The following is a 24,033-nucleotide window of genomic DNA, read 5'->3' as shown; positions in this document are numbered from 1 at the left end:
CTTTGGCTTGCCAGTCTCTTATTGAGCATTACTCCTAGATATAGGAGCTCTGGTATGTGCTCCAGTGAGTCTCTGAGTTCCAAATGTAATCTTCAATCACTTGTGTAGCAGCATCACAGTGATTTCTTTGATAATAGTGTTCATCCAACAAAACCAGTACATGACTAATTCTGGCTGTTCATTCAGTAATTATAAGTTCCAGAACCAGATTGTGCTCCCAGAGCTCATTTAATGGGAAAATGACTGAAATTTCATAGAAAATACATCACCCTGTTGGAAAAGAATCCCATCTCATGAGGTGCTATCTCCCTGTCAGAACAACACTGAGTCTTCAGTAGGTCAATCTATGAAACTATCATGCCAGCTGCTTTGGGATGATGCGGCACATGGTGAGATCAGTGAACTCTGTGGGGATTAACTAGAGGGCTGTCATAATAAAATGAGTGTCTTGGTCTGAAGCAGTGATTAAGAGGATACCATGGTGATAAATAAGGTTCCTGCTGGCAGTAACACTGTAAGCAGAGAGAGCAAATACATCTCTGAAATACATAGCTTTCCCCATGAGGACAAATCACTGCCCCCTCAATTATGGAAAAGGTTGAATATAGTCCCTTGTATGGTCCCTGCTAACCAAATCCACTTAGCATGATGCCATCAATGTAATAGTCAAGTGTTATCTCTGGGCAATTCAAAATGATTAAGGTCCTGTCAGAGTACATAATGCTAGAAGGCAGAATTAGCACAGCTCTGGAATAATATTATAAAGATGTATACTTATCCTTGTTACATTAAAAAAACTATATCTGATTGATAGAAATTTTGAATTTTCTGAACCAGGGATCAACAGTTTATCTGCTAAATCTGGCCCATTGTTTTCATATGGCAGTATTTCTGTGTTCATAAGTAAAATATACTCGGTTACAGACCTAATTACTCATTTATGTACTGTCTCTGACTAGTTTCCTGCTGCAATAGCAAGGCTGGCTAGCTGTTGTAATTCTAAATGGTCTCCTCACAGCAAATATTACCCTAGTTCTGTGGTGGCTCAATGGCTGTTTAGCAGTCATAGAGATTGTCTTTTTTTCTATCCAACAAATACAAGGCACCCAAAAAAATCAACTATGATTAGTATCACTTTCATATGATAAAGTTTATTATAATTCAGTAACAATTTTATATCTTTGAAATTTTTCCCAGATAAGCAAGTTAAACATAGTATTTCCAAAACTCAGTATTCTATATTCCAGTATGAGATGATGTCATTAATCTCTGCAATTCCCAAAAAATAAACTATTGCTTCAGGTATTTATTTTAGTGCACAACACATGGTAGGAACACTTCTAAAAAATTTAAGTTATACTCTTGTGTAACAGTTTTATGCCATAGGAAAGACTATTAATGTAGGGAATCTTCCTCTTATATTCCATTCTTAGTGTATATTGAGATGTGGGAAAATAACCATATAATGCACCCCACTTCCAGTGCATCCAGCATGAGTCATACTAAAGATAAAGACACCATAATCACCTCACCTCCATCAACTTTTAACACTAATAAACTAAAGTAGTATTTAAGATACAGGCAAAAGTGTTAATTCAAAGTTAGAATTTAAAAATGCCTCTGAAGTTCTGTGCATTGTATTTCATCCGGCATATCTATCTTAGTAGAGAACCCCTGGTTTGTCCCAGTGAAATATTAGAATAAGATACACAGTGAATACATGTGGCCACAATGCAGGATCCTTTAATGGACCAGCTTCTTTAATTAAAGAGTTCCAGATCTATTAATAGGCTTAGTTGGACAATGCTGTAAAACTGCATTCTCAGTGTAGTAGCCCAAGTCAGTTCTATGTAAAACAGACAGAAATTTTAAACCTTACATACAAACTACGAGGCTATTTAAGCTATTCATTACTAGTTACTCTAAATAGAATCATAGAATATCTGCAAATTGAAACATCAAATTAGTACTCTTCTTTGTACCATATTTTGATAATTCCTCACCCCCACCATTTTGATGCTTATATGTCAACACTTGGTCTCTACCATTTCAGGTTCCCATTTTCCCTTTGAAATTAGGCAAATCAGTTTTACTGAAGCACCCCTCTGCCAGTCATTTTAGCATATACAGAAAAACCACAACAACCTCCTTTAAGGGTTGCGGTGCTTAATGACTTGATAATGAAAGGACCTCTTGGGCACTCTCCAATTATTGTTATAGGACAGCTGAGTATGAGGCACATTGTCGAATGCAACATTTTTATCTGTCAGAACTAAAATTCTTCCCCTACAATTGTCATAAAAGCTCCTGCTTCTCAACCTCTTTCACTGTAAAATCAGTTCCAGGCTTTACCAGTCTGGCAGATTGCTATTGTCATTCACAAGGTGTCTAAGGTAATACATTGAGGCACAAATCCTATGTGTGTATAGATATACCCATAAATCTGACACAAATTTATCATAGGTTTTATCTCTGTTAATTTATCACTCTTTTCCTTTACTTGCTCCCCAGACTTATGGGAAACAATTGGCAAAATGATGTAGCTTCTTCAGTGCAACTTCTTTACACTAGGTGTGGACCCTTACTTTGCACTTCCTGCTTGAGTTACACTAACGTTATATTGATGCTTTGGCCTCATCTCACTCTATAAGTTCCAGAATAGGTTTTGATTGCATTTGCATACTACATTCCCCCAGGACATAATAGGGTACCTTTTTAATTTGTTTTTATTTTAAAGAGATTAGGACAAAAGAGGACATAAAAAGCAGATCAGAACAGAACAATGTAAGCAACACATTATTTCACCACAATACAACCCATAATTAACAGTAGCTACCATAATGTCTCTTTCTTTGAAATAGCTGAGCAAAAGTTCATATACAATAGTATCAAACACAACAAAATAGTATAAAACCATTCAAGAGAATTAAAGTATTACAAGGCACTCAGAATCAAATAACAGAAAACAAACAATGGCTGCTATATTTTCTCATTGTCCACAAAAACTTCTTTATACTATCACACATAGTAATATCCAATAAGATACAACATGATAGAGCCAATGGAAACAGAAGAACAAAAGCATGGTAGGACTTCAAAGCAAGATAATATTAAACCAGCAATGGCTATGATAATGTCTTGTTTTCTTCAAAATAGCTTTTCATACCATCACAGATAATAAAATAAAATAAAACAGGATAAAATCATTCCAACTAATGAATGCAAACATTACTTCAGAACAATGTAATGGGGAATCATGATTACCATAAACTCTTATATACTCTTACCATTTATTACACTAGGGAGACAATCTGGTATTTTTACATGTAAGTTTGATTTATTTTACTTATGACTATTATCTCAAGTTGCATCCATTTATTTATCTCAATGTGATCTGGATCATATAATATGTATTTACAATGTGCTGATACAATTAGTATAAGAGCAGTTTTGCAAAACCCTAAAACACTATTACATAACTCTAATTTTTAAAATATTGGCAAAAGAAAAAACAAGATATTAAAAAATAACCACCACTTATTTAACAAATGAGGGTGAAAGTCAGTTAACATTTAAAAAATCATTCCGTAATAAATTAGAAAATATGGAGAAATAGCCACCTCATATGTTACCAGTGAGGGTATAAGTGATCTCAAAGAGAAATATATTAGAGGATAATTTGAAAACATTCATCAAAATTAAATTTTAGAAATCACTATGAATATAACTTAGCTAAGCTATTTGAGCTCTGATACAATTATCTTTGTATATATTGCATACAAATGCCTAAAATGGTCATAACTTTGAGCCTGCTGAGAATTAAAACAAAATTTCAAAAAATCATTTTTATATAGAATATTACACAATTCTCTAAAAGGCAGCGTTTGGTGTATTTATACGAAAGCTGTTGGCAGAATCTCAGAGTCAAAAGTAAATAATAATAAAAATATGAGATTACAAATAAGGTACCTTGAACAAATGTAGGAAAATTATTTGAAGTAGAGAACTTTAGTAGCAAATCCAATTATAACTGAGAAGATGGTGTTATATATTGACATTCAGAATTGCATTATATTACAAAAGAAAAATAATCCAGAGTTTTTTCCTTAGAAAACTTTAAGTAACCTAGTAAAACTGAATGCTTCTCTTAAGACACACAACTGGAATTTATTAGTTTACTACATTTTATATTCAGTGAGAATCAACTAAAGGTAATACAAGATTCATTTAAAAAAATAACAAATATTGTAAAAATATGCTTCTCTTCAAGAAATATTTTGGTAAATTTAAAGCAAAGATACTGTTCTATCAGTTATCCAGAGATCTTCACTATCTAGAACATAATACTGGAAGTCATAAAAAAATACAGAGGATAAACATAGTTCTTCAAAAGAGATAAAACAATTCAAATACAAATGAATTATCCACCTAAAATTCACAGTGGTCCTTGAAATCACACTTTACAGTACATTTATTTTTTAATTTTTCTACTTGACAGAAAACATTTTATATGTTGCTATTATATTTCTAAAATAAAATGATTATCCAGTGGGAGAAAAAAAAGCTGATAGAATTCAAGGATCCAATACTTCCTTCTTGTGTCAGTCTCATTATATAGAGTAAACAAATGGGTTACCCAGTGCCCAATTCAGAGTCTATGAATATGAAACCACTCACCAATGATCACATAGGTGTGTACCTCCCAGAGAAGTTATAACAAATTGTTTTATGTATAGTTTTCAATCACTGCATTTACATTCAGAGACAACTGAGACACAACAAAATCACATTGTATTATAAGATGCAAATGATAATAATTGCCATACCTGGCTTTGCTGAAAGTAAGTTCTGTTTCTCCTGGTCCCCACTGTTTCCAGTTCTCCACTGACTTAATGCCTCTTGAAAGGACTGGGCAGAAGTGCCTTCATCAAATGACCCTTCAAACAAGAGCCTGTCTTTTGGCTCTGTACATTCAGCTCTTTTTGTTGTTGTAATTTCTACCTAAACCAGTTATAAATGGATCTCATTTAACTTTATTAAATATTCTGTAAAAATGCAATGAAACTAATTATTAGTCATTATAAATTGGACATATTTTACCTTTGAACTCAATGGCTTTAAGGTGTATTTATTGATATAACTTATTGCTTTCTTTAAAACTCTATCTGTGATTATAATCAGTATCTTCAGAAATTATGAAAACACTAACATGCAGACAGATGACTTGTCATTGTGCTGTTAAGTATTGTTTTCCTTATGAAACTGCAATTGTCTGTATTCATTTTTCTCCTTCTCCAAACCCCTGTTCCCTACAACCTGCTCATATTTAAATAAGCAGTTTTCTTACATGTCAACATGGCATATCATTCTCCTACTCAAAACTGTCTGTTGACTATGAAATAATAGCATTCTACAATTATACAAGGACCTACATAGCCCCATATCACCTTATATTTGATGCTCTGTATTTCAGCACCTATTCTTCTCCCCTCCATTCACTCTGCTCCAGTTAAACTCATTCCTACAGTTCAAGGAATTCATCAAATATTTTTTAAAGGCCCTGCACTACTTATGCCTAATGCCTGAAATAATCTTCTCCATATCTTCACACAGTTGTTTTTTTTTCCTTTAATTAATTCACAAGAGAAATGGGTCCAAGAATCTTAATAATAACTCATAAGAAATGATGTCTCAAAACTGGGTTTTGAAACAAAGGGACAATAATATCACTAGCAAAAAGAGAGCATAAGGTTACAGTCATATTCCACAACAGGGGTATTGATATCTGTGCTGAGACATGGAATCAAATAGCATTGTGCATGAAATTGCAAGTAGTTTGTGTTGGCATACCAAAAAGTAGAGGATGACAAAACATAAAGGGTAGAAAGAAAAAGAGAGCCAAATCATGAAGGATTCTGGCCACCAGACAGAGAAACTTGGGTTTAAAACTGTTAAAACTATAAAGTAACTGACAAGTTTCACACAGCAGTGTGGGAGACAGACATTAGGGAATAGTAAGCTGGGATGCAAAGAAACTATGGAAAATGCCTCGACACTTGGTCATATTAATCAGCATTACAAATGCATAGACCTTCTTTAGGAGTTTCAGTATTTTATCATATACATATAATATTTTATTAAATATATATTAAACAAGTATATTTTATCAAATACATATAATTCTCATTTGTACTTTGTATTTTAGGTTGCACTTGGAAGAAACTTGAGAAGCATAAATGTTGATCAGTGGAAAATAGATTTTAAAAAGTCAGTTCTCATCAATATAAGGAGTGTTTTATAGGCACTGTATGGAATGAGAAGGCTGTACAATGTATTTATATGGATGTAAAATGTATATTTTCAAATATAAAAGGCATGTTTTCAGATAAATATGTCAACATTTTACAAAGAAATACATACATACAAAACTGGAAATGGTGACTGACTCTAGAAAGGAAACAAATTAAAAGTACTTTTCGCTATAACGACCTTTTGTTCCTTTTAGAAAAAATTAATTAATGTATTTGGAATGTCAGTAAGTACAGAATAAATGAACAAATATTCAAAGAAATATTTTAGGTGGTAGATTGCTTGGGACATAGTAACTATTATATATTAACCCAACCCAAAATTTGTATGTTGAATCTTTAAGCCCCTCAGTTTAATTTTATTTGGAGACAAGGCCTATCGAGAAATAATTAGGCTTAAATGAAGTCAACAGAGTGGGACTGTAATATAGAACTGGTATGTTCAGGAAAGGATTAAGAGAGAGAAGATCTCTCTGTCTTTCTGTCTCTTTATCTTTTCTCTATGTCTCTATGTCTCTGACCCTCACCACCGCCACCACCATGTTTAACCTTATATATGCCCAAAGAAAAGGGTATGTGACACAATAAGGTAGCATCTACAGGCTAAAAGAAAGGCTCACTAGAAACCAAGTTTGTTTGATCCTTAACCTGGAACTTCTTGGCTACTAAAAATAAATTTGTTGTTTAAGTAATGTGATTATTTTGCTTGTGGCAGCAAGTAGACTCATATTGGATGTGTGAATTGATGGGAAGTACAAAAAGGAACAAAAAGGTTTATGGAAAATATGTGCTTTGAAAACTACACAGGGTACCACCAACATTAATAGCTACAGATTTTGGAAGAGAGGGGCAGAACACAATCTAAAGATAGGGAGTTTTAGAAGAAATCGGGAAGATAGAGGCATCCAGTATGCAATCTGTCAGTGTATCTGGATAGTACGCTGCGGATTATAAAGAGGCACAGAAAACCTTATGCTTTGATAAAAAATGCTTTAAGTATATACTGATTTCAACAGCTCTCCAGAGCAACTCTTACAAAAATGAGTCAGAGATGAAATACTTTTATCATTGTAGGTATACTTTGAAATACCTGGTTTCTCCATGTCTGTGAGAGGGTAAAAGAAAAGCTTTTAAAACATTTCAGCTTAGACCTGCCATATGTCACTTGCACTCAGAGTCCATGACCCTGCCCAATTCCAAAGGGTAGAAAACTAGCAGAAATAACAGGCCACCTATGTTGCAATCATTACCAAACAAGTATGTCACATCATAGTAAAAGATGTCCCCAAGGGGCTCTGTTAAAGATGTCAGATAAACAACAGCAGGCTACAGAGGCTCACTGAGATAGTCAACTTAGATTCCAAAAGTAATACAGTGTGGGGAGTCCCAAACAGAGGGAGATGGAGCCTCCTGACCCAGGAACAAACTAAACTGAGAGAAACCAATTAAACATACAGTCCCGGTTCGAATAGTAATTTGAACAGCTAAAGGTTCAGTGCTCCCGCTGCAGCACTTGAACAGCTGAGATTTACCAACCTACCCAAAAGCCCACCACTTCAAATCACTGGAGATGCACTCACATTGAGGTTGGGGGTCAGTGAGCCAAACAGAGAGCTGAGCTGGCAGGGAACCTGTATCAACCTGTGATGAGTGATGGGAATAAAACCAATCCACAGAACTCCAACAGATGACATTCTGGGGCTGGGCAGACTGACGAGAACAAGGAGCAGTAGTGACTTCAGTCAACTGCTCCCTTCTCAAGTGGGATTAGTGGGGCATGCTTGGTCTGGGTCACTCCCCAGGCTGAGACCCAATAGTGTAGCCCACATCAAGTCCCTATGCCTGGCAGCACACCCTAATGCAATGAAGCCCTCAGCAGGTTGACTGACCTGGAGGGGAGGGCCCAGCATATGCTGCCCCTGTTTGTACCTCCATAGTAAATTGCAGTGGGCAGGAGCACCTATTCAGCACACTTTAGATGAACTGTAACCAACAAAGAAAGAAATTGGGGCTTCTTATATATACCTGTATGGATGGAACAAAAAATATGAGAAAAGGAAACAACAAGAAAGGGTCCCCAACCCCAAAGCCTGAAAACATTGATCCAGGAAAGGTAAATGAAAAAGATATTGAGGATGGAAAACATGCAATATCAGACACGGCACCAGTGGACATAAAGTGATATCTTTGTGACCTCATAGATGAGTTCAAAACTGAAATATTTAACCAAGTAAAGCAAGATTTAAATAGGTCAATAAAAGAAATGTTAAGCACCTCTCAAAAAGGCACAGATGAAAGAATGGAGGAAAACAGAAACAGGGGAGAATCATTTGATGAAGAATATAAAGAAAACATAGAATACATGAAGCAGGTTCAAAGAGATTACCAGGAAATTAAAAACTCCATTGAAATCCAGCAAAACTGCTTGAAAGAAACTAAGGATAGATTATCCAAACTGGAGTACAGGTTTGCAATGTGGGATCATGAAAGGAAACAGTTCTTAAAAATAACAAGAAAACAAGCAGTAACAATACAAAGGCTAAAAGATGACAAGAGGATCTATAAATTAAGAATAAAGAATGTGAATCAAGAAGCAGGGTTACAAACAAAGTAACGACAAAGGCTATTCACAGAAATAATTAAAGAAAACTTCCCACACATAGGAAAAGGAAATAGTATTCAGATGTATGAGGCATACAGAACTCCAGCCACCTACAACCAAAACAGAACTACACTCAGGCATATAATAATCAAGATCCCAGAAATCTAATATAAGAACAGAATATTAAAAGCTGTCAGAGGCAAGAAACTGATTACTTACAAGAGAAAGCCCATCAGAATTATGGCAGACTTCTCAGCACAAACCATCAAATCGAGAAGAGCATGGAGTGAAGTATTCCAAGCCCTGAAAGAAAATAACCTCCAGCCCAGATTGACGTACCCTGAAAAACTGTCTCTAGAAATTAATGGAGAGACAAGATGCTTCCAAGATAAAGAGGAACCAGGGGGATTTGCAACCACCAATACAATTCTACAGAGAATACTGCATGACATTCTAAAGAGAGAGAAAAGTACCAGTATTTTAGGAACAGTGGCAGAGAGGCCTCAATGAATGGACCAGAAAGTGAAATACAGACAACTAATGATGGAAAAAGAGCACAACAGAAATGAGGCAGAGAAGGCTGGATATAATTTCTAATATAGAGGCCTAGATACACTAACTTAAGGAAAAAAAGAGAGAATCACAGGTAGAGTGGATCAAAGGTAGGGTGCGCTGAGATGCTCACTATAGGAAATATAATTAACCTGAAGAAGGGTATATGGGCCAAAAATCAAATATGAGAAAACAGTACTCTCCATAATAGGGAACCAGAAAGTAATAGGGACAACTGGACCAGTATTTATGGATAGGTTGGAAAGATAGGTTTTAATAGGTAAAGGAATATAATTAGAGATCAAGTCCAGGAGTGAGAAGGTTGGAACCACTTAGGTAAATAGCCAGTTGCCCCTCCCCACTATAAAACTGAAGGTGTTGGGGAGACCCAAAAATGCACAGTATACCCTGGGGGAGTTAAAGGGGAGGAACAGTCTTAAAAAAGACAGCATAAGATATTGTTAATAGTGTATCAGGAATTAAAACCCATATTACTTGTACCACTCTGCTTAGATAGAACTTAATCCATCCCAGTTTGTATTCAAGCACTAGATCTGAGGGCACAGACAGCTATCCCAAAAATATCAGGATATAGCATAGTAATCATTTTTAATTTCCTATTAACTTAATCTGGATCCCTGTATAACTCATGCTGTTATACCATGACTGATCTTAGTTGAATCTGATTCGTTTGATTGCTGTTTGTTATTGACAGATTTTATTCAAAACTGTTGAGGTCGATAGTACCAAGTCTGAGAGTATAGGCAACTAAACTGAAAATGACAATGATTCACTACAATACCCATGCTGGTTTGATTACTACCTGTTTTTGTAGTTCTACACTATCTACAAATTATGTACTGATATATTTAATTATACTATATTTGATGATATAGCCAGTTCTGTTGATGATAACAAGGGACAACACTGTAACCATGGTAGAACCCCTTGTACAGCAGTTTTATATGTCTTTTTAGTCTATAGGAATATGTTTTGTTCTGTTTCTCCCTCGATTATAGAAAGGATAGAAATGCATGTTAAGACTCATGTGTAAAACCTATAAACAGTTTACAAGAGCTGATTTTATGACACATGATGAAATGAACAAATACTTTGAAGGAAAAAAAAAGGCACTATGGTACTCAGTGCTGATTCTGGGGTGTCATAATGTGAAATCCAGCAATAGTATTATTCTTTGCTCAGAGTGATTTTAGTCTGCTTTGGTTTGTTTAATCACAACATAAATGAAGATATGGATAAATGCATGTATGTTTTAGTGTATAGGATTGATAACCATATTACTAAGTTTTTATTAGATAGTTGAATAGAACTATTTGTAGTCTCGCTGTTTGAATTCCCATTTATATGTTCCACTTTTGTATCTTGAACAATTATCTTTAAGAGGAAAATATGTAAATATCAACGAGTGATTTTTACTGTTTATTTTTTCTTTGAAAGTATGTATTATTTCTACCCATTTTCTGTTTTGTTTTGTCTTTCTTTAAATAAAAAATTTTAAAAAGATGTCCCCAAGTAAAATAAGAGAAAACACAATCGGAAAGGGCAAAAATTGCATAAATATTTCAGTATTTGAAAGCTAGGTTTCAATTTCTAAAAAGCAAGTTATTTCATGAATATCATTTTCCAGTTTGAATTCATTTTAGATTGAATTCATTTTAAAAAGTCATGAGACAGATGTCATACCTAGGCATGACTGTGAGCCCACCAGCCACGAGAATGATTTGAATGAAATCACTGAGAATCAGATTCCTGAATCTTAACCCAGATGTTACAGAGAAAAAAATAAAACTCTGGGTGGCAATTTGACTGAGGAATAGATACATTTTAACAAACATAAAGAGTGATTTTGATGTTTACTTTCATTTGAAAAGCATTGCTCCTAAACACAGAGGAGTGCCAAGCTTACATGACCCTATCTATTCAGTCAATGTTCTGCACACCTGTGCACACATGAAGTCTGTGGCAATGCTCTCAACCAGAATGTTCACATAAGTACCTGAGGAGTTGGCAAAAACACAAGTCTACATGTGACCTCCCCTTTCCCCCAAGAAAAATATCTAGAAATCAATAATCTCTAGCTCTTTAATGTATTTCTAGTTGATTTCACTACACATCCCTGCATGAAAATGCTGAATTAATGGTTTACCAGTTAACAAATGTGATAGTTTGTAGAGTGTATGCAATTACCTAAGGATATTAATTGTTTTTTTTTCCTATATGAGAACACAAAACAGAGATAAAGAGCAAAATAAAAGATACAGTAGATGATAAGAAACAAGGAGGCAGACTCTGGAGGTGGGAAGGAGATGAGAAGATGGGGGAGAAAGGGAAATAAAAATTATTAATATATAATATATATGTATGTAGTACTTCCCTAAATTGAATGTAGTAACAATATATCACATACATATTTACTACTAAAAAATAAACTAAAAAATTGATTTTATAAAAGCAACTTGAAAGTCTTGGCCACTATTCTGCCATCTGACAAAAATTATACTTAAGAAAAGACAAAATGAGATGATATATGTAAAATATTTCAGATAGTGCCTGATACACAATAGAACATTATAATTATGAGGCAGTAAATCATTCAGCAATTCTTCACAAAACACCAGTAGTAGATCAATTAAAAAGTTAAATCCATGACACACTCAACTGCGCTCACCTGGCAGGTTTCAGGCCTGCCTAGGACATGTCCAACGACCCTCTGTGGAACCTGGAAACTCAGTTGGGGCTGGGGTGAGTCTGTTCCCCATTCAGAGCCCAGGAGACTGTGTTAAGATCATTGCTCCCAGAGATCAAGGGCCTGCCTAGAGTCCAACCACACTAGGCTGTGCATGCCTGGCAGGTTTCAAGCTTGCCTAGGACATATCCAGCGACATTCTCTGGAACCAGGAACCCAGAAACTGAGCTGGCAGCTCAGGTGAGTCTGTTCCCAATTCAGAGCCTGGAAGACTGTGTTAAGATCATCACCCCGGAGCTCAAGGACTTGCCCAGAGCCCAGCCACACTAGGCTGTGCTCACCTGGCAGGTTTCAGGCCTGCCCAGGACACACTCAGTGACCTTCTCTGGTACCAGGAACCAGGAAATTCAGCTGGCAGCTGGGCAGAGTCCATGTGCCATCCTGAGCCTGGGACATTGTGTTAAGATCATTGCTCCCAGAGCTTGAGGAGCCACCCAGAGGCCAACCACTTTAGACTCACCTTGGGAGGTTTTGCAGCCTGAGTAAATTACCCCTGTGACCTTCTTCAATTACAGGACTGAGAGCAGGTGAAGTGAGTTTCAGGGTATTGCTCTTTGCATGGTGAGAGCTTTAGCCCATTATCCACAGAGGGTAGGTGCCTGCCCAGCTACCTGGAACACTGAAGGTGGCACAGGAGGGCCTGAGGGCCTGAATGGACCACACTCAGGAACCTCCATTCAGTCCCAGGAGCCTAGGGCATAGGAGATGACTTCCAACACGTCCAGAGGAAGCCTTAGAAAAACACTTAAAAACAGAAATATAGGAAAATGACAAAACAAAAGACCAAAATGCAATATCAAATCTTCAGCTCATCCCAAGAAAGCCTAAGAGTCACGTACATAGAAGAAAATATATGCCATACACTTGAAATACATGTAATAATAGCAACTAAAATTAAGAAGCAACTCCAGGAAGCTTTAAAGGAATTCAAACTAGAAATAATCTCCCAGGTAAAAGAAGAAATGATAAAAGTAATGAAAGAGATGCTAAGCACATCTAAAGAAGATACAGTTAAAAAATCAGAGGAACAAAACAAAAAGATAGAATCCTTGGATGAAGAATTTAACAAACAGAATACATGGAGCAGATTCAAAGAGGTATACAGGAAATCGAAAATTCCATTGAAAGTTGTCAAAACCAACTCAACAAAAGCGAAGACAGAATTTCAGACCTCGAAGACAAGATTGCATCTAGTGAACAGAAAAGGAAAGATCTTTAAAAAAAAAAGAAATCAGGAAATAACAATTCAACAGCTGCAAGATGATGCAAAGAAAAACAACATAAGATCAATATTGATAAATGACAAAGAAGGAAACAGCACAAATGATATCAAAAGGCTATTTACAGAAGTCATAGCTAAAAATTTCCCAAACATGAGAATGGAAACAGACATTAGTATTAGTGAAGCACAGAGAACTCCATATAACCATAACCAAAATAAAGCTACACCCAGGCATATTATAATCACCATCCCAGACATCCAACATAAGAATAGAACATTAAAAGCTGTCAGAGAGAAAAGAAAGATCACCTCTAAAGGAAAGCCTATCAGAATTACAGCAGACTTCTGAACACAGACAATGAAGTCAAGAAGAGCATGGAGTGAAGTATTTCAGAACCTAAAGTAAAATGATTTCCAACCTAGAATTATTTACTCTGCAAAACTGTCTTTAAAATGGATGGAGAAATAAGATACTTCCATGGCAAAGAACAGCTGAAGAACTTCATGATCACCAAGCCAGCCCTGCAAAGAATAATAAAAGACAGTGTAGATACACTTAGGAAAAAACCAGTAAGCAAAGCAGACAATTAAATAGAACAGAAAGATAATGATGCAACAGTACAAAGATAACACATCAACAATAAGGCAACACGTAACAGTTATAACCTTTAATTAAATGGACTCAATGCACCAATTAAAAGAAACAGACCAATTAAAAGAATGGATAAAGAAACAAAATCCAACCATATGCTGTCTCCAAAAACTCATCTAACCCAAAATGATACTCACAGACTGAAACTCAAAGGATGGAAAACAATGCAACAGGAAACAAAACCAAACCAAACCAAACAAAACAAAACAAAAAAGCAGGAGTACCTATTTTGTTTGCAGACAATGTGAACTTCAAATTGTAAATGATCAGAAGAGATAAAAAAAGGTCATTTTATATTGCTTAGGGGAAAATTTCAAGAGGAAGAGATAACTATCTTAAATATATATGCACCAAATTTGATAGCACCCAGTTATATAAAACAAGTATTAATGGAAATAAATAACCAAATTGGCAGCAACACAATTATACCAGGAGACTTGAACAGACCATTGACACCAAGGGACAAATCAACCAAACAGAAAAGCAGCAAAGCAATAACAGTAATGAAACACACCGAGAACAAATGGACATGATACACATAATACAGAGTATTCCACCCAACAACATCAGAATACACATTCTTTTCAGCCGTACATGGGTCATTCTCTAAAAGAGACCATATATTAGCTCACAGACATATTTAAATGAGTGCAAAAGAGTTGAAATTATCCTTTGTATGCTATCAGACCATAGTGCCATGAAATTAGAAATTAATGATAACAGATAGTGCAAAACTCCCACAAACACATGGAAACTAAATAACACACTCTTGAATAATTAGGAGGTCACAGGGGAACCTAAAGAGAAAATTAAACAATATCTACAAGTAAACAAAAATACAAATACAACTTACTGAAATCTGTAGAATGCAATGAAAGCTGTCCTCAGAAGAAAATTTATTGCATTGTGTTCCCATATCAAGAACACAGAACAAATACAAATAAAAACCTGATGTTACACCTGAAATATCTAGATGAAGAAGAGCAAGTCAAGCCCAAAGCCAAACAATGAGAGGAAATTATAAAAATCAGAGGATAAATTAATGCAATAGAGACTAAAAAAACAATCCAATGAATCAAAGAGTTGTTTCTTTGAAAAAAATTAATAAAATTGATAAGCCCCTAGCCACCTTAGTAAAAAAGGGGGAAAAAGCTAAAATTCATGCAACAAGAAATGAAAAAGGCAAAATCACTACAGACTCTATAGAAATACAGAAGATCATCAACATCTATTTCAAAAACTTCTACTCTCATAGGTTTGATAACACAGAAGAAATAGATATGTTACTAGAAACATGTGAAGTACCAAAGCTAGGTCAATAAGATGTAAAACTGCTGAATAACCCAATTTCTATTAATGAAATTGAAAAGGTAATTAAGTCCTTACCTACCAAGAAGAGCCAGGCCCAGACGGATTCACTGCAGAATTCTACAAGAAGTACAAAGAGGACATAATGCCAACAGTCCTCAAACTCTTCAATGAAATTCAAAGGGAAGCAACCCTTCCTAAGTCATTCCTGGAAGCAAATATTACTCTAGTACCAAGACCTTAAAAAGACCCAACTAAAAAAGAGAACTACAGACCAATCTCCCTACTGAACACAGATACAAAAATCCTCAATAAAATATTGGCAAATAGGATGCAGCAAATCATCAAGATTATACACCATGACCAAGTGGGATTCATCCCAGGCATGCAGGGATGGTTCAACATACGCAAATGAATAAATGTAATTCACCATATCAATAAAAGGGCAAGTAAGCATCACGTGATCATTTCTATAGTTGCAGAAAAAGCTTTTGATATGGTCTAATATTCATTTATGATAAGAACATTATAGAAAATTGGAATAGATGGTCTTTACCCCAATATAATAAAGGACAACTATCACAAACCAACAGCCAATATCATACTAAATGGCCAAAAATTGAAGGCCTTTACTTTAAAATCAGGCACAGGACAAGGAGGTCTCTTGTCATTGCTCCTATTTAATGTACTACTGGAAATAATAGCCAGAGCAATTAGATAAGAGAGAGAAATAAAAGAGATAAAGATAGGAAAAGAAGAAGTTAAATTATCATTATTTCAGATACATGATACTCTACATAGAAGAACCCCAAAACTCCATTGAAAGAATCTTAAGTATAATAAAATTCAGCAAGGTAGCTGGATACAAAATCAATACTCAAAAATCAGTAGCATTCCTATACGCTAACAACAAGATCACAGAGAGAAATAAGAGAAGCCACACCCTTCAAACTAGCAACCAAAAAAATGAAATATTTAGGAATTACTGTCACAAAGAAGTGAAAGACATATACAAGGAAAATTATAATACCCTGAAAAAAGAAATTGAAGAGAATCTCGGAAAGTGGAAAGACATCCCTTGCTCATGGATTGGAAGAATGAATATTGTACAAATAGCCTTTCTCCCAAAACTGTTATACAGATTCACTGCAATCCCAATAAAAATACCATGATCATACCTCATAGATCTAGATAAATCACTCCTAAATTCATCTGGAGTGAGAAGAGACCTACAGTAGCCAAGACAGTTTTAAGCAGCGAGGGCAAGGCAGAAGGCATCACAATCCCTGACTTGAAGTTATACTACAAAGCAACTGTAGTAAAATCAACATGGTACTGGAATCAAAACAGAGCTGAAGATAAATGGAACATATTAGAATATTCAACAACAAACCCACATTCAAGCACCTTATCTTTGAAAAAGGGGCCAAGCATATTCACTGGAAGGACAGTCCCTTTAATAAATAGTGATGGAAAAACTGACTGGCCATATGCTGAAAACTAAAACTAGAATTATGCCAATCATCACATACTGAAAATCTAAATGGATCAAAGATCTAAATATTAAAACAGAAACACTAAATCTATTGGAAGACAAATTGGGTAAAAACCTTGAAGACATAGGGATAGGTAGAGAATTCATGAACAGGACTCAAACTGCACAGGAAATACTTCCCAGAATCAATAACTGGGATCCCTTCTTATTAAAAAGTTTCTGCATGGCAAAAGAAATCTCCATTATAATAAAAAGAAAACCCACAAATTGGGAAAAAGTCTTAGTGAACTGTCCCTCAAAGGACTTCTGTCTAAAATACCTAAAGAATTAAAAAACTCAAACTCCCAAATTTCAAAGGCCCAATCCAAAAATGTGCATCTGAGAGGAATACACACTTCTCAGATGAAGAAATACAAATGGCAAATAAATACATGAAAAAAATGTTCATCATCATTACTCATGAGAGAAATGCAAATTAAAACCACACTGAGATTCCATTTCACTCCTGAAAAAATGGCCAGGATCAAAAACAACAAATGCTGGAGAGGCTGTGGGGAAAAAGGAACTCTCCTGCACTATTGGTGGGAGTGTAGACTGGTGAAACCACTGTGGAAGTCAGTCTGGGAGATTTCTCAAAAAGCTGGGATTGGAGGTCCCATTTGTTCCAGCTAATCCACTTGTAGGCATATTCCCAGAAAAAGTGATAGCATCGTACCACAGAGATATATGTACACCCATGTTTATAGCAGCACAATTTGTAATAGCCAGATCTTGGAAACAACCTAAGTGTCCATCAACTGAAGAATGGATAAAAAAGTTGGGGCATTTTTATAAAATGGAGTACTACTCAGCTACAAATAATGATAACATTGAGATGTTTATAAATAAATGAGTGCAGCTTGAGACCATATTCATAAGTGAAATAAATCAAACCCACATGTATAAATACCGAATAGTTTCCCTATTGTAAGAAATGATAACAATACATAGAAATATGTGGTAATCATGATTCCCCATTATATTGCTTTGAAGCCTTATAATGTTTTCATTCATCAATTGTAATGTTTTTATTCTTGGCTGTTTAACTTTATTGTCTGTGATAGTATGAACAGCTATTTTGGAGAAAACAAGACATCATAATAGCTAGTGCTAATTTAATACCATCTTGTTTTGAAGTCCTACCAACCTTTTCTCTTCTGTCTCCATCAGTTTTATCATGTTGTGTCTTATTGGATTTTATTATATGTGATAATATAAACAAAAACTTTTATAGACAAGGAGATAATATAGAAACCATGGTTTATTTTCTGTTAGTCGGTTCTAAATACCCTGTAATCCTGTCATTCTGTTGAATGGCTTTACATTGTCTTGATATGTTTGATGCTACAGTATATGAAGTTGTACTCAAATATTTCAAGGAAAGAGACACTATGGTAACTACTTTTATGTTGGGATATCTTGTGATGAAACACTATGTTGCTTAAATTGTTATGTTCTGACCTGTGCTGTTTTGTTGTCATGTTCTCTTTTATCTCAATCTCCTTTTTTATTACTTATTTTTTATTTTTATCTTTTTAATTAAGGGAAAATAAATAAAAAATAGCAGGATATATTTTAGTAACCCATTTTGATTTCCTATTAACTTGATTTGAAACCCTGTGTTGCTCTCACCATTTTGTTTTGACTGATTTTCTTTTTTGCTTGGTAGTATATCACCTTACCTCAGTGCAGCTTTCTTTCAGAGCTAAAGGTTTGGCCATGTGTTGACTCTCACTGGTCTCTTTCATAGAACTGTTCTTTCCTTTGATTTCAACTGTATTAAACTCCTTTATAAATCCATGGGCAACATCCAAAACTCTGGATAATACTTGAGATCTTGCCTGCTAAGAAAGCAAAAATGTCACTAAATTTCCTGGCAGACATATATCAGACTCAGCCTACATAATTTTTTTTTAATTTTATTTAAAAGGAAACAGAGAAAAAACAAAAACAAAACAAAGCAGTGTAAGGGTACAAGTAATAAGAGCTACAAATAAAAAACAGTAAGAAATCACCAGTTAATAGATTACATATTATCGTCTTAGAGATAGTTGCTCAAGTCACAGTATCAAAGCATACAAAGTAGACACTCAAACAGTGAGACTGCAAACACTTGTGTTCAATGATCCAACCAAAAACATTAATATGGTCAGATATTTAACACCCCTAAACACACTTGCTGTTGTATCCTCTAGAGCACTTTTTTTCCCTCTGTTTTTTACAACAAAATTTACACATTTTGGGTTTTATTACTCCTTAGTTCTTATTACTTTGGGGGGGGGAATGAAGTCAAATATGGCAAAACAAAGCTGTCAATCAAAACCAAGGATAGACATAGCACATGATGTAAAACAGAGTACAAGGTTATCAACAATGGTTATCAACAATGTCTCTTGTTTCCTTAAAAAGAATTGTCTATCTCATTAGATATTATAAAGTTGAACAAAACAGTAGAGAACAAGACCAATAAAACTTAGGCATTGTAAACATTATAGGACTTCCAAAGGTGACAATATTCAAATCAGAATGGGCATCTTAGTGAATCTTATTGCCTTCAAAGTAGTTGTCTATACCCTCAAACTTGATACTATCCTACAGAATGGAACATAGTCTAATCAGTCAAATGGGAGTATTACAGGACTTCAAAGCAAGTAAATAGGAAATCAAAAAAAGTTACTATTATATATCCTGCTAATTTTTTAATTTTTCCCCATAATTAAAAAAGCCATAAAAAATAACTAAGTAATTTTTTAAATTTTATTTAAAAGGAAACAGAGAAAAACACAAAACAAAACAAAGCGGTGTAAGGATACAAGTAATACAGAACTACAAAAAAAAAACAGTAAGAAATCACCAGTTAATAGATTACATATTATCATCTTAGAGATAGTTGCTCAAATCACAGTATCAAAGCATACAAAGTGAACATTCAAACAGTGAGACTGTAAACAATTGTGTTCAATGATCTAACCAAAAACATTAATATGGTCAGCTATTTAACACTCCTAAACACACTTGCTGTTGTATCCTTTAGAGCTCTTTTTTTCCCCCTCTCTTTTTTTACAACAAAATCCACACATTTTGGGTTTTACTACTCCTTAGTTCTTATTACTTTTTTGGGGGGGAGAGAGAATACAGTCAAATATGGCAAAACAAAGCTGTCAGTCAAAACCAAGGATAGACATAGCACATGATGTAAAACAGAGTACAAGGTTATCAACAATGGTTATCAACAATGTCTCTTGTTTCCTTAAAAAGAATTGTCTATCTCATTAGATATTATAAAGTTGAACAAAACAGTAGAGAACAAGACCAATAAAACTTAAGCATTGTAAACATTACAGGACTTCCAAAGGAGACAATAGGCAAACCAGAATGGGCATCTTAGTGAATCTTATTGCCTTCAAAGTAGTTGCCTATACCCTCAAACTTGATATTACCATACAGAATGGAACACAGTCTAATCAGTTAAAACAAGATAATGGGAGTATTACAGGACTTCAAAACAAGTTAATAGGATATCAAAAAAGTTACTATTATATATCTTGGTAATTTTTTAATTTTTCCCCTTAATTAAAAATCCCATAAAAAATAACTAATTTTTAATGAATAAGGGAGAGACTGAGATAAAAGAGGACATAACAACATAACAATACAGGTCAAAGCATGACTGTTTTAGCAACCTAGTGCTTCACCACCAAATAACCCAACTTAATAGTAGTTAACATAGTGTCTGTCTTTTTCCTTGAAATATTTGAATAAAACTTCATATACTATAGCTTCAAATATTTCCATATCAAGAAGCCCAGAATAAAGCCTTTCCAATTAATAAGTAAAAACTTTATAAGGCTTCAAGGCCACATAATGGGGAATCATGATTACCACATATTTTTATATATTGAATCATTACTTACATTAGGGAAACTATTCGGTATTCACACATGCGAGATTGATTTATTTCACTTATGAGTATGGTCTCAAGCTGCTTCCATTTATTGATAAATATCTCAATGTGATCCTTCTTTATAGCTGAATAATACTCCACTGTATAGAAATACCACAACTTTTTTATCCGTTGCTCAGTTGATGGACACTTGGGTTGTTCCCAAGATCTGGCGATTACAAATTGTGCTGCTATAAACATAGGTGCACATATATCACTGTGGTATGATGCTTTCAGTTCTTCTGGGAATATGCCTAGAAGTGGAATAGCTGGAATAAATGGGACTTCCAATCCCAGCTTTTTGAGAAATCTCCAGACTGACCTCCACAAAGGGTGCACCAGTCTACACTCGCATCAACAGTGTAGGAGAGTTCCTTTTTCCCCACAGCCTCTCCAGCATTTGTTGTTGGTGGTTTGCTTGATCCTGGCCATTCTTTCAGGAGTGAGATGGTATCTCAGTGTGGTTTTAATTTGCATTTCTCTAATGACCAATGATGATGAACATTTTTTCATGTATTTATTTGCCATTTGCATTTCTTCATCTGAGAATTGCGTATTCATCTCAGATGCCCATTTTTGGATTGGATCTTTGAATTTTGGGGGTTTGAGTTTTTTTAATTCTTTATATGCTTTAGACAAGAGTCCCTTGTCTGAGAGAGAGTTCACTAAAATCTTTTCCCAGTTTGTGGGTTTTCTTTTCACTATGCTGGAGATTTCTTTTGACATGCAGAAACTTTTTAATAAGAAGTGGTCCCAGTTATTGATTCTGGGAAGTATTTCCCGAGTGGTTTGAGTCCTGTTCATGAATTCTGTACCTACTTCTATGTCTTCAAGGTTTCTACCCAATTTGTCTTCCAATAGATTTAGTGTTTCTGTTTTAATATTCAGATCTTTGACCCATTTAGATTTTAATTTAGTACATGATGATAGACATGGGTCTAGCTTTAGTTTTCGGCAAATGGAGAGCCAGTTTTTCCAGCACCATTTATTAAAGAGACTGTCGTTCTTCCAGTGAACATGCTTGGCTCCTTTATCAAAGATAAGGTGGTTGAGTGTGTTGGTAGTTGTGGTTGTATCTTCTAATCTATTCCATTGATCTTCGGCTCTGTTTTGATTCCAATACCATGTTGATTTTACTACTGTTGCTTTGTAGTACAACTTCAAGTCAGGGATTGTGATGCCTCCTGCCTTGCCTTTGTTGCTTAGAATTGCCTTTGCTATTCTAGGTCTCTTCTGGTTCCAGATGAATTTTAGGAGTGATTTCTCTAGATCTGTAAGGTATGTTGACGGTATCTTTATAGGGATTGCATTGAATCTGTATAACAGTTTTGGGAGAATGGCCATTTTCACAATGTTTGGTCTTCCTATCGATGAGCAAATGATGTCTTTCCATTTTCTGAGATCATCTTCAATTTCATTTTTCAGTGTATTATAACTTTCACTGTATAGGTCTTTCACATCTTTCATAAGAGTAATTCCTAAATATTTCATTTTTTTTTTGCTTGCTAATGTGAAGAGTGTAGTTTCTCTTATTTCCCTCTCTGTGATTTGTTGTTCGTGTATAGGAATGCTATTGATTTCTGAGTATTGATTTTGTATCCAGCCACATTACTGAATTTATTTGTTGTATCTAAGAGTCTTTCAATGGAGTTTAGGGGGTCTTCTATGTAGAGTATCATGTCATCTGAAAACAATGATAATTTAACTTCTTCTTTTCCTATCTTTACCCCTTTTATTTCTCTCTCTTGCCTAATTTCTCTGGCTAGTACTTCCAGTACTATATTAAATAGGAGTGGTGATAAAGGACATCCTTGTCTTGTGCCTGATTTTAAAGTAAAGGCTTTCAATTTTTGGACATTTAGTATGATGCTGGCTGTTGGTTTGTGTGATTGATGAAATTCAATGAACTCTAATTAAATTTAAAAAACACAAATTGACATTTTTACTAACAGCAAAGTAGTGACAGTGCTATCATTGTGGACACTTATTCTGGCTCATGCTATTCTAAATATTTTCAAAACATTGTATCATTTAATCCTTGCAGTAACTCTATTGCATAACTTTTTATGTCTTTAGCAGAAATACAGAAACTAAAGCTTGGAGAGTTTTAATAAGTTGGTCACATAACGAGTGGGTGATAGAGCTAGAAAGTGAGCCTGGCTGGTTATAGTTCTAATGACTCATAGCCTTTCTACTATGTGAACAGCAAAAAAGTTAATGTTATTTTGTGCACAGAGTTGCTATGCACTAGGGGCCTGAAAAATCAGTAATGAGTACTCTTTGGTGGTCAAACATCTTTAGAAAGCATACATTATGCAAATGTGTGCATCAGGAAGTGCCTACATCCATTGTGCCCTTGTCAACTCCAGGCTGGTTACTGTATGAGTTTGCTCTGAAGTTTTACTTGCAGGAATGCCTTTCCTCTTCCATTGTCTTTGCCTGGAAGATGCCCACTTCTTCTTGAATCATGCCAAGTTACTCCCTCAGGTATAGAAATCCTTCCCTGAATCTTCCCTCTTCTAACATTATGAATCAGCCAACCTTTGTAAGATTTAAACTTCTGAGAAGCCCCTCATCAACACTATGTGAATTTTACATTTTTTGGTTCTGTCTAAGCCATCATAACACATAAGTTCACAAAAGAAAAACTCATGTTTAAAAAGGGAAAGTTTTACATAACTATTACCCTGCCTGACAGATAGTATATAATAAATAATAAAATTTGGGCAGAAGAATTATTACATAGTTAAAGCAAGTAACCAAGAAAGAGAAATTTAAAAATTATTTTGGAAATGTTTCAGAAGAGTTGTTGAGGAACAGGTAAATCTGGGGAAGACCCTGTTTCCTAAAAGGACTCCTCACAGCAACTGCTCTTGTCTGCCTGAGGATCTCATTATCTGAGCTTGAATTGAAATATGAGGGGAAGAGCCAGGAACTTCTAGGACTCTGTGAGAACCTGGCATTATGAAGACAAGAAAAACATATTCTCTCAGCAAAAGTCTTCAAAACAGGAAAAAAAAAAAACCAGCAAGGATCCGGAAACAATTATTTTGTACTTTTAGGTATTTACACATATTTCAAAATTTTCATCTAGTTACCAATTTCATTTAGCACAATTACACTGAAGCTTTTCAGTTATGACCTT

At 35.0% G+C, this 24,033-nt stretch overlaps 1 protein-coding gene across 1 annotated transcript in view; it reads right to left on the bottom strand.

Annotated features, from left to right (window-relative positions):
- Zbbx (zinc finger B-box domain containing) overlaps positions 1 to 24,033 on the bottom strand; it is a 128,268-nt gene that overhangs the window by 44,070 nt on the left and 60,165 nt on the right. Inside the window, exons 8-9 of the mRNA XM_063235141.1 lie at positions 18,628 to 18,786; positions 4,827 to 5,001 (exon numbers count right to left, since the gene is read on the bottom strand). Of these exons, the coding sequence (XP_063091211.1) occupies positions 4,827 to 5,001; positions 18,628 to 18,786 (334 nt within the window). The remainder of the gene's footprint in view (positions 1 to 4,826; positions 5,002 to 18,627; positions 18,787 to 24,033) is intronic.

Source organism: Cavia porcellus, unplaced genomic scaffold (assembly GCF_034190915.1).
Source record: "Cavia porcellus strain 051 isolate PalLab524CR breed Dunkin Hartley unplaced genomic scaffold, mCavPor4.1 scaffold_25, whole genome shotgun sequence".
NCBI lineage: Eukaryota > Metazoa > Chordata > Mammalia > Rodentia > Caviidae > Cavia > Cavia porcellus.
This window is presented reverse-complemented; position numbering and strand designations above follow the sequence as displayed.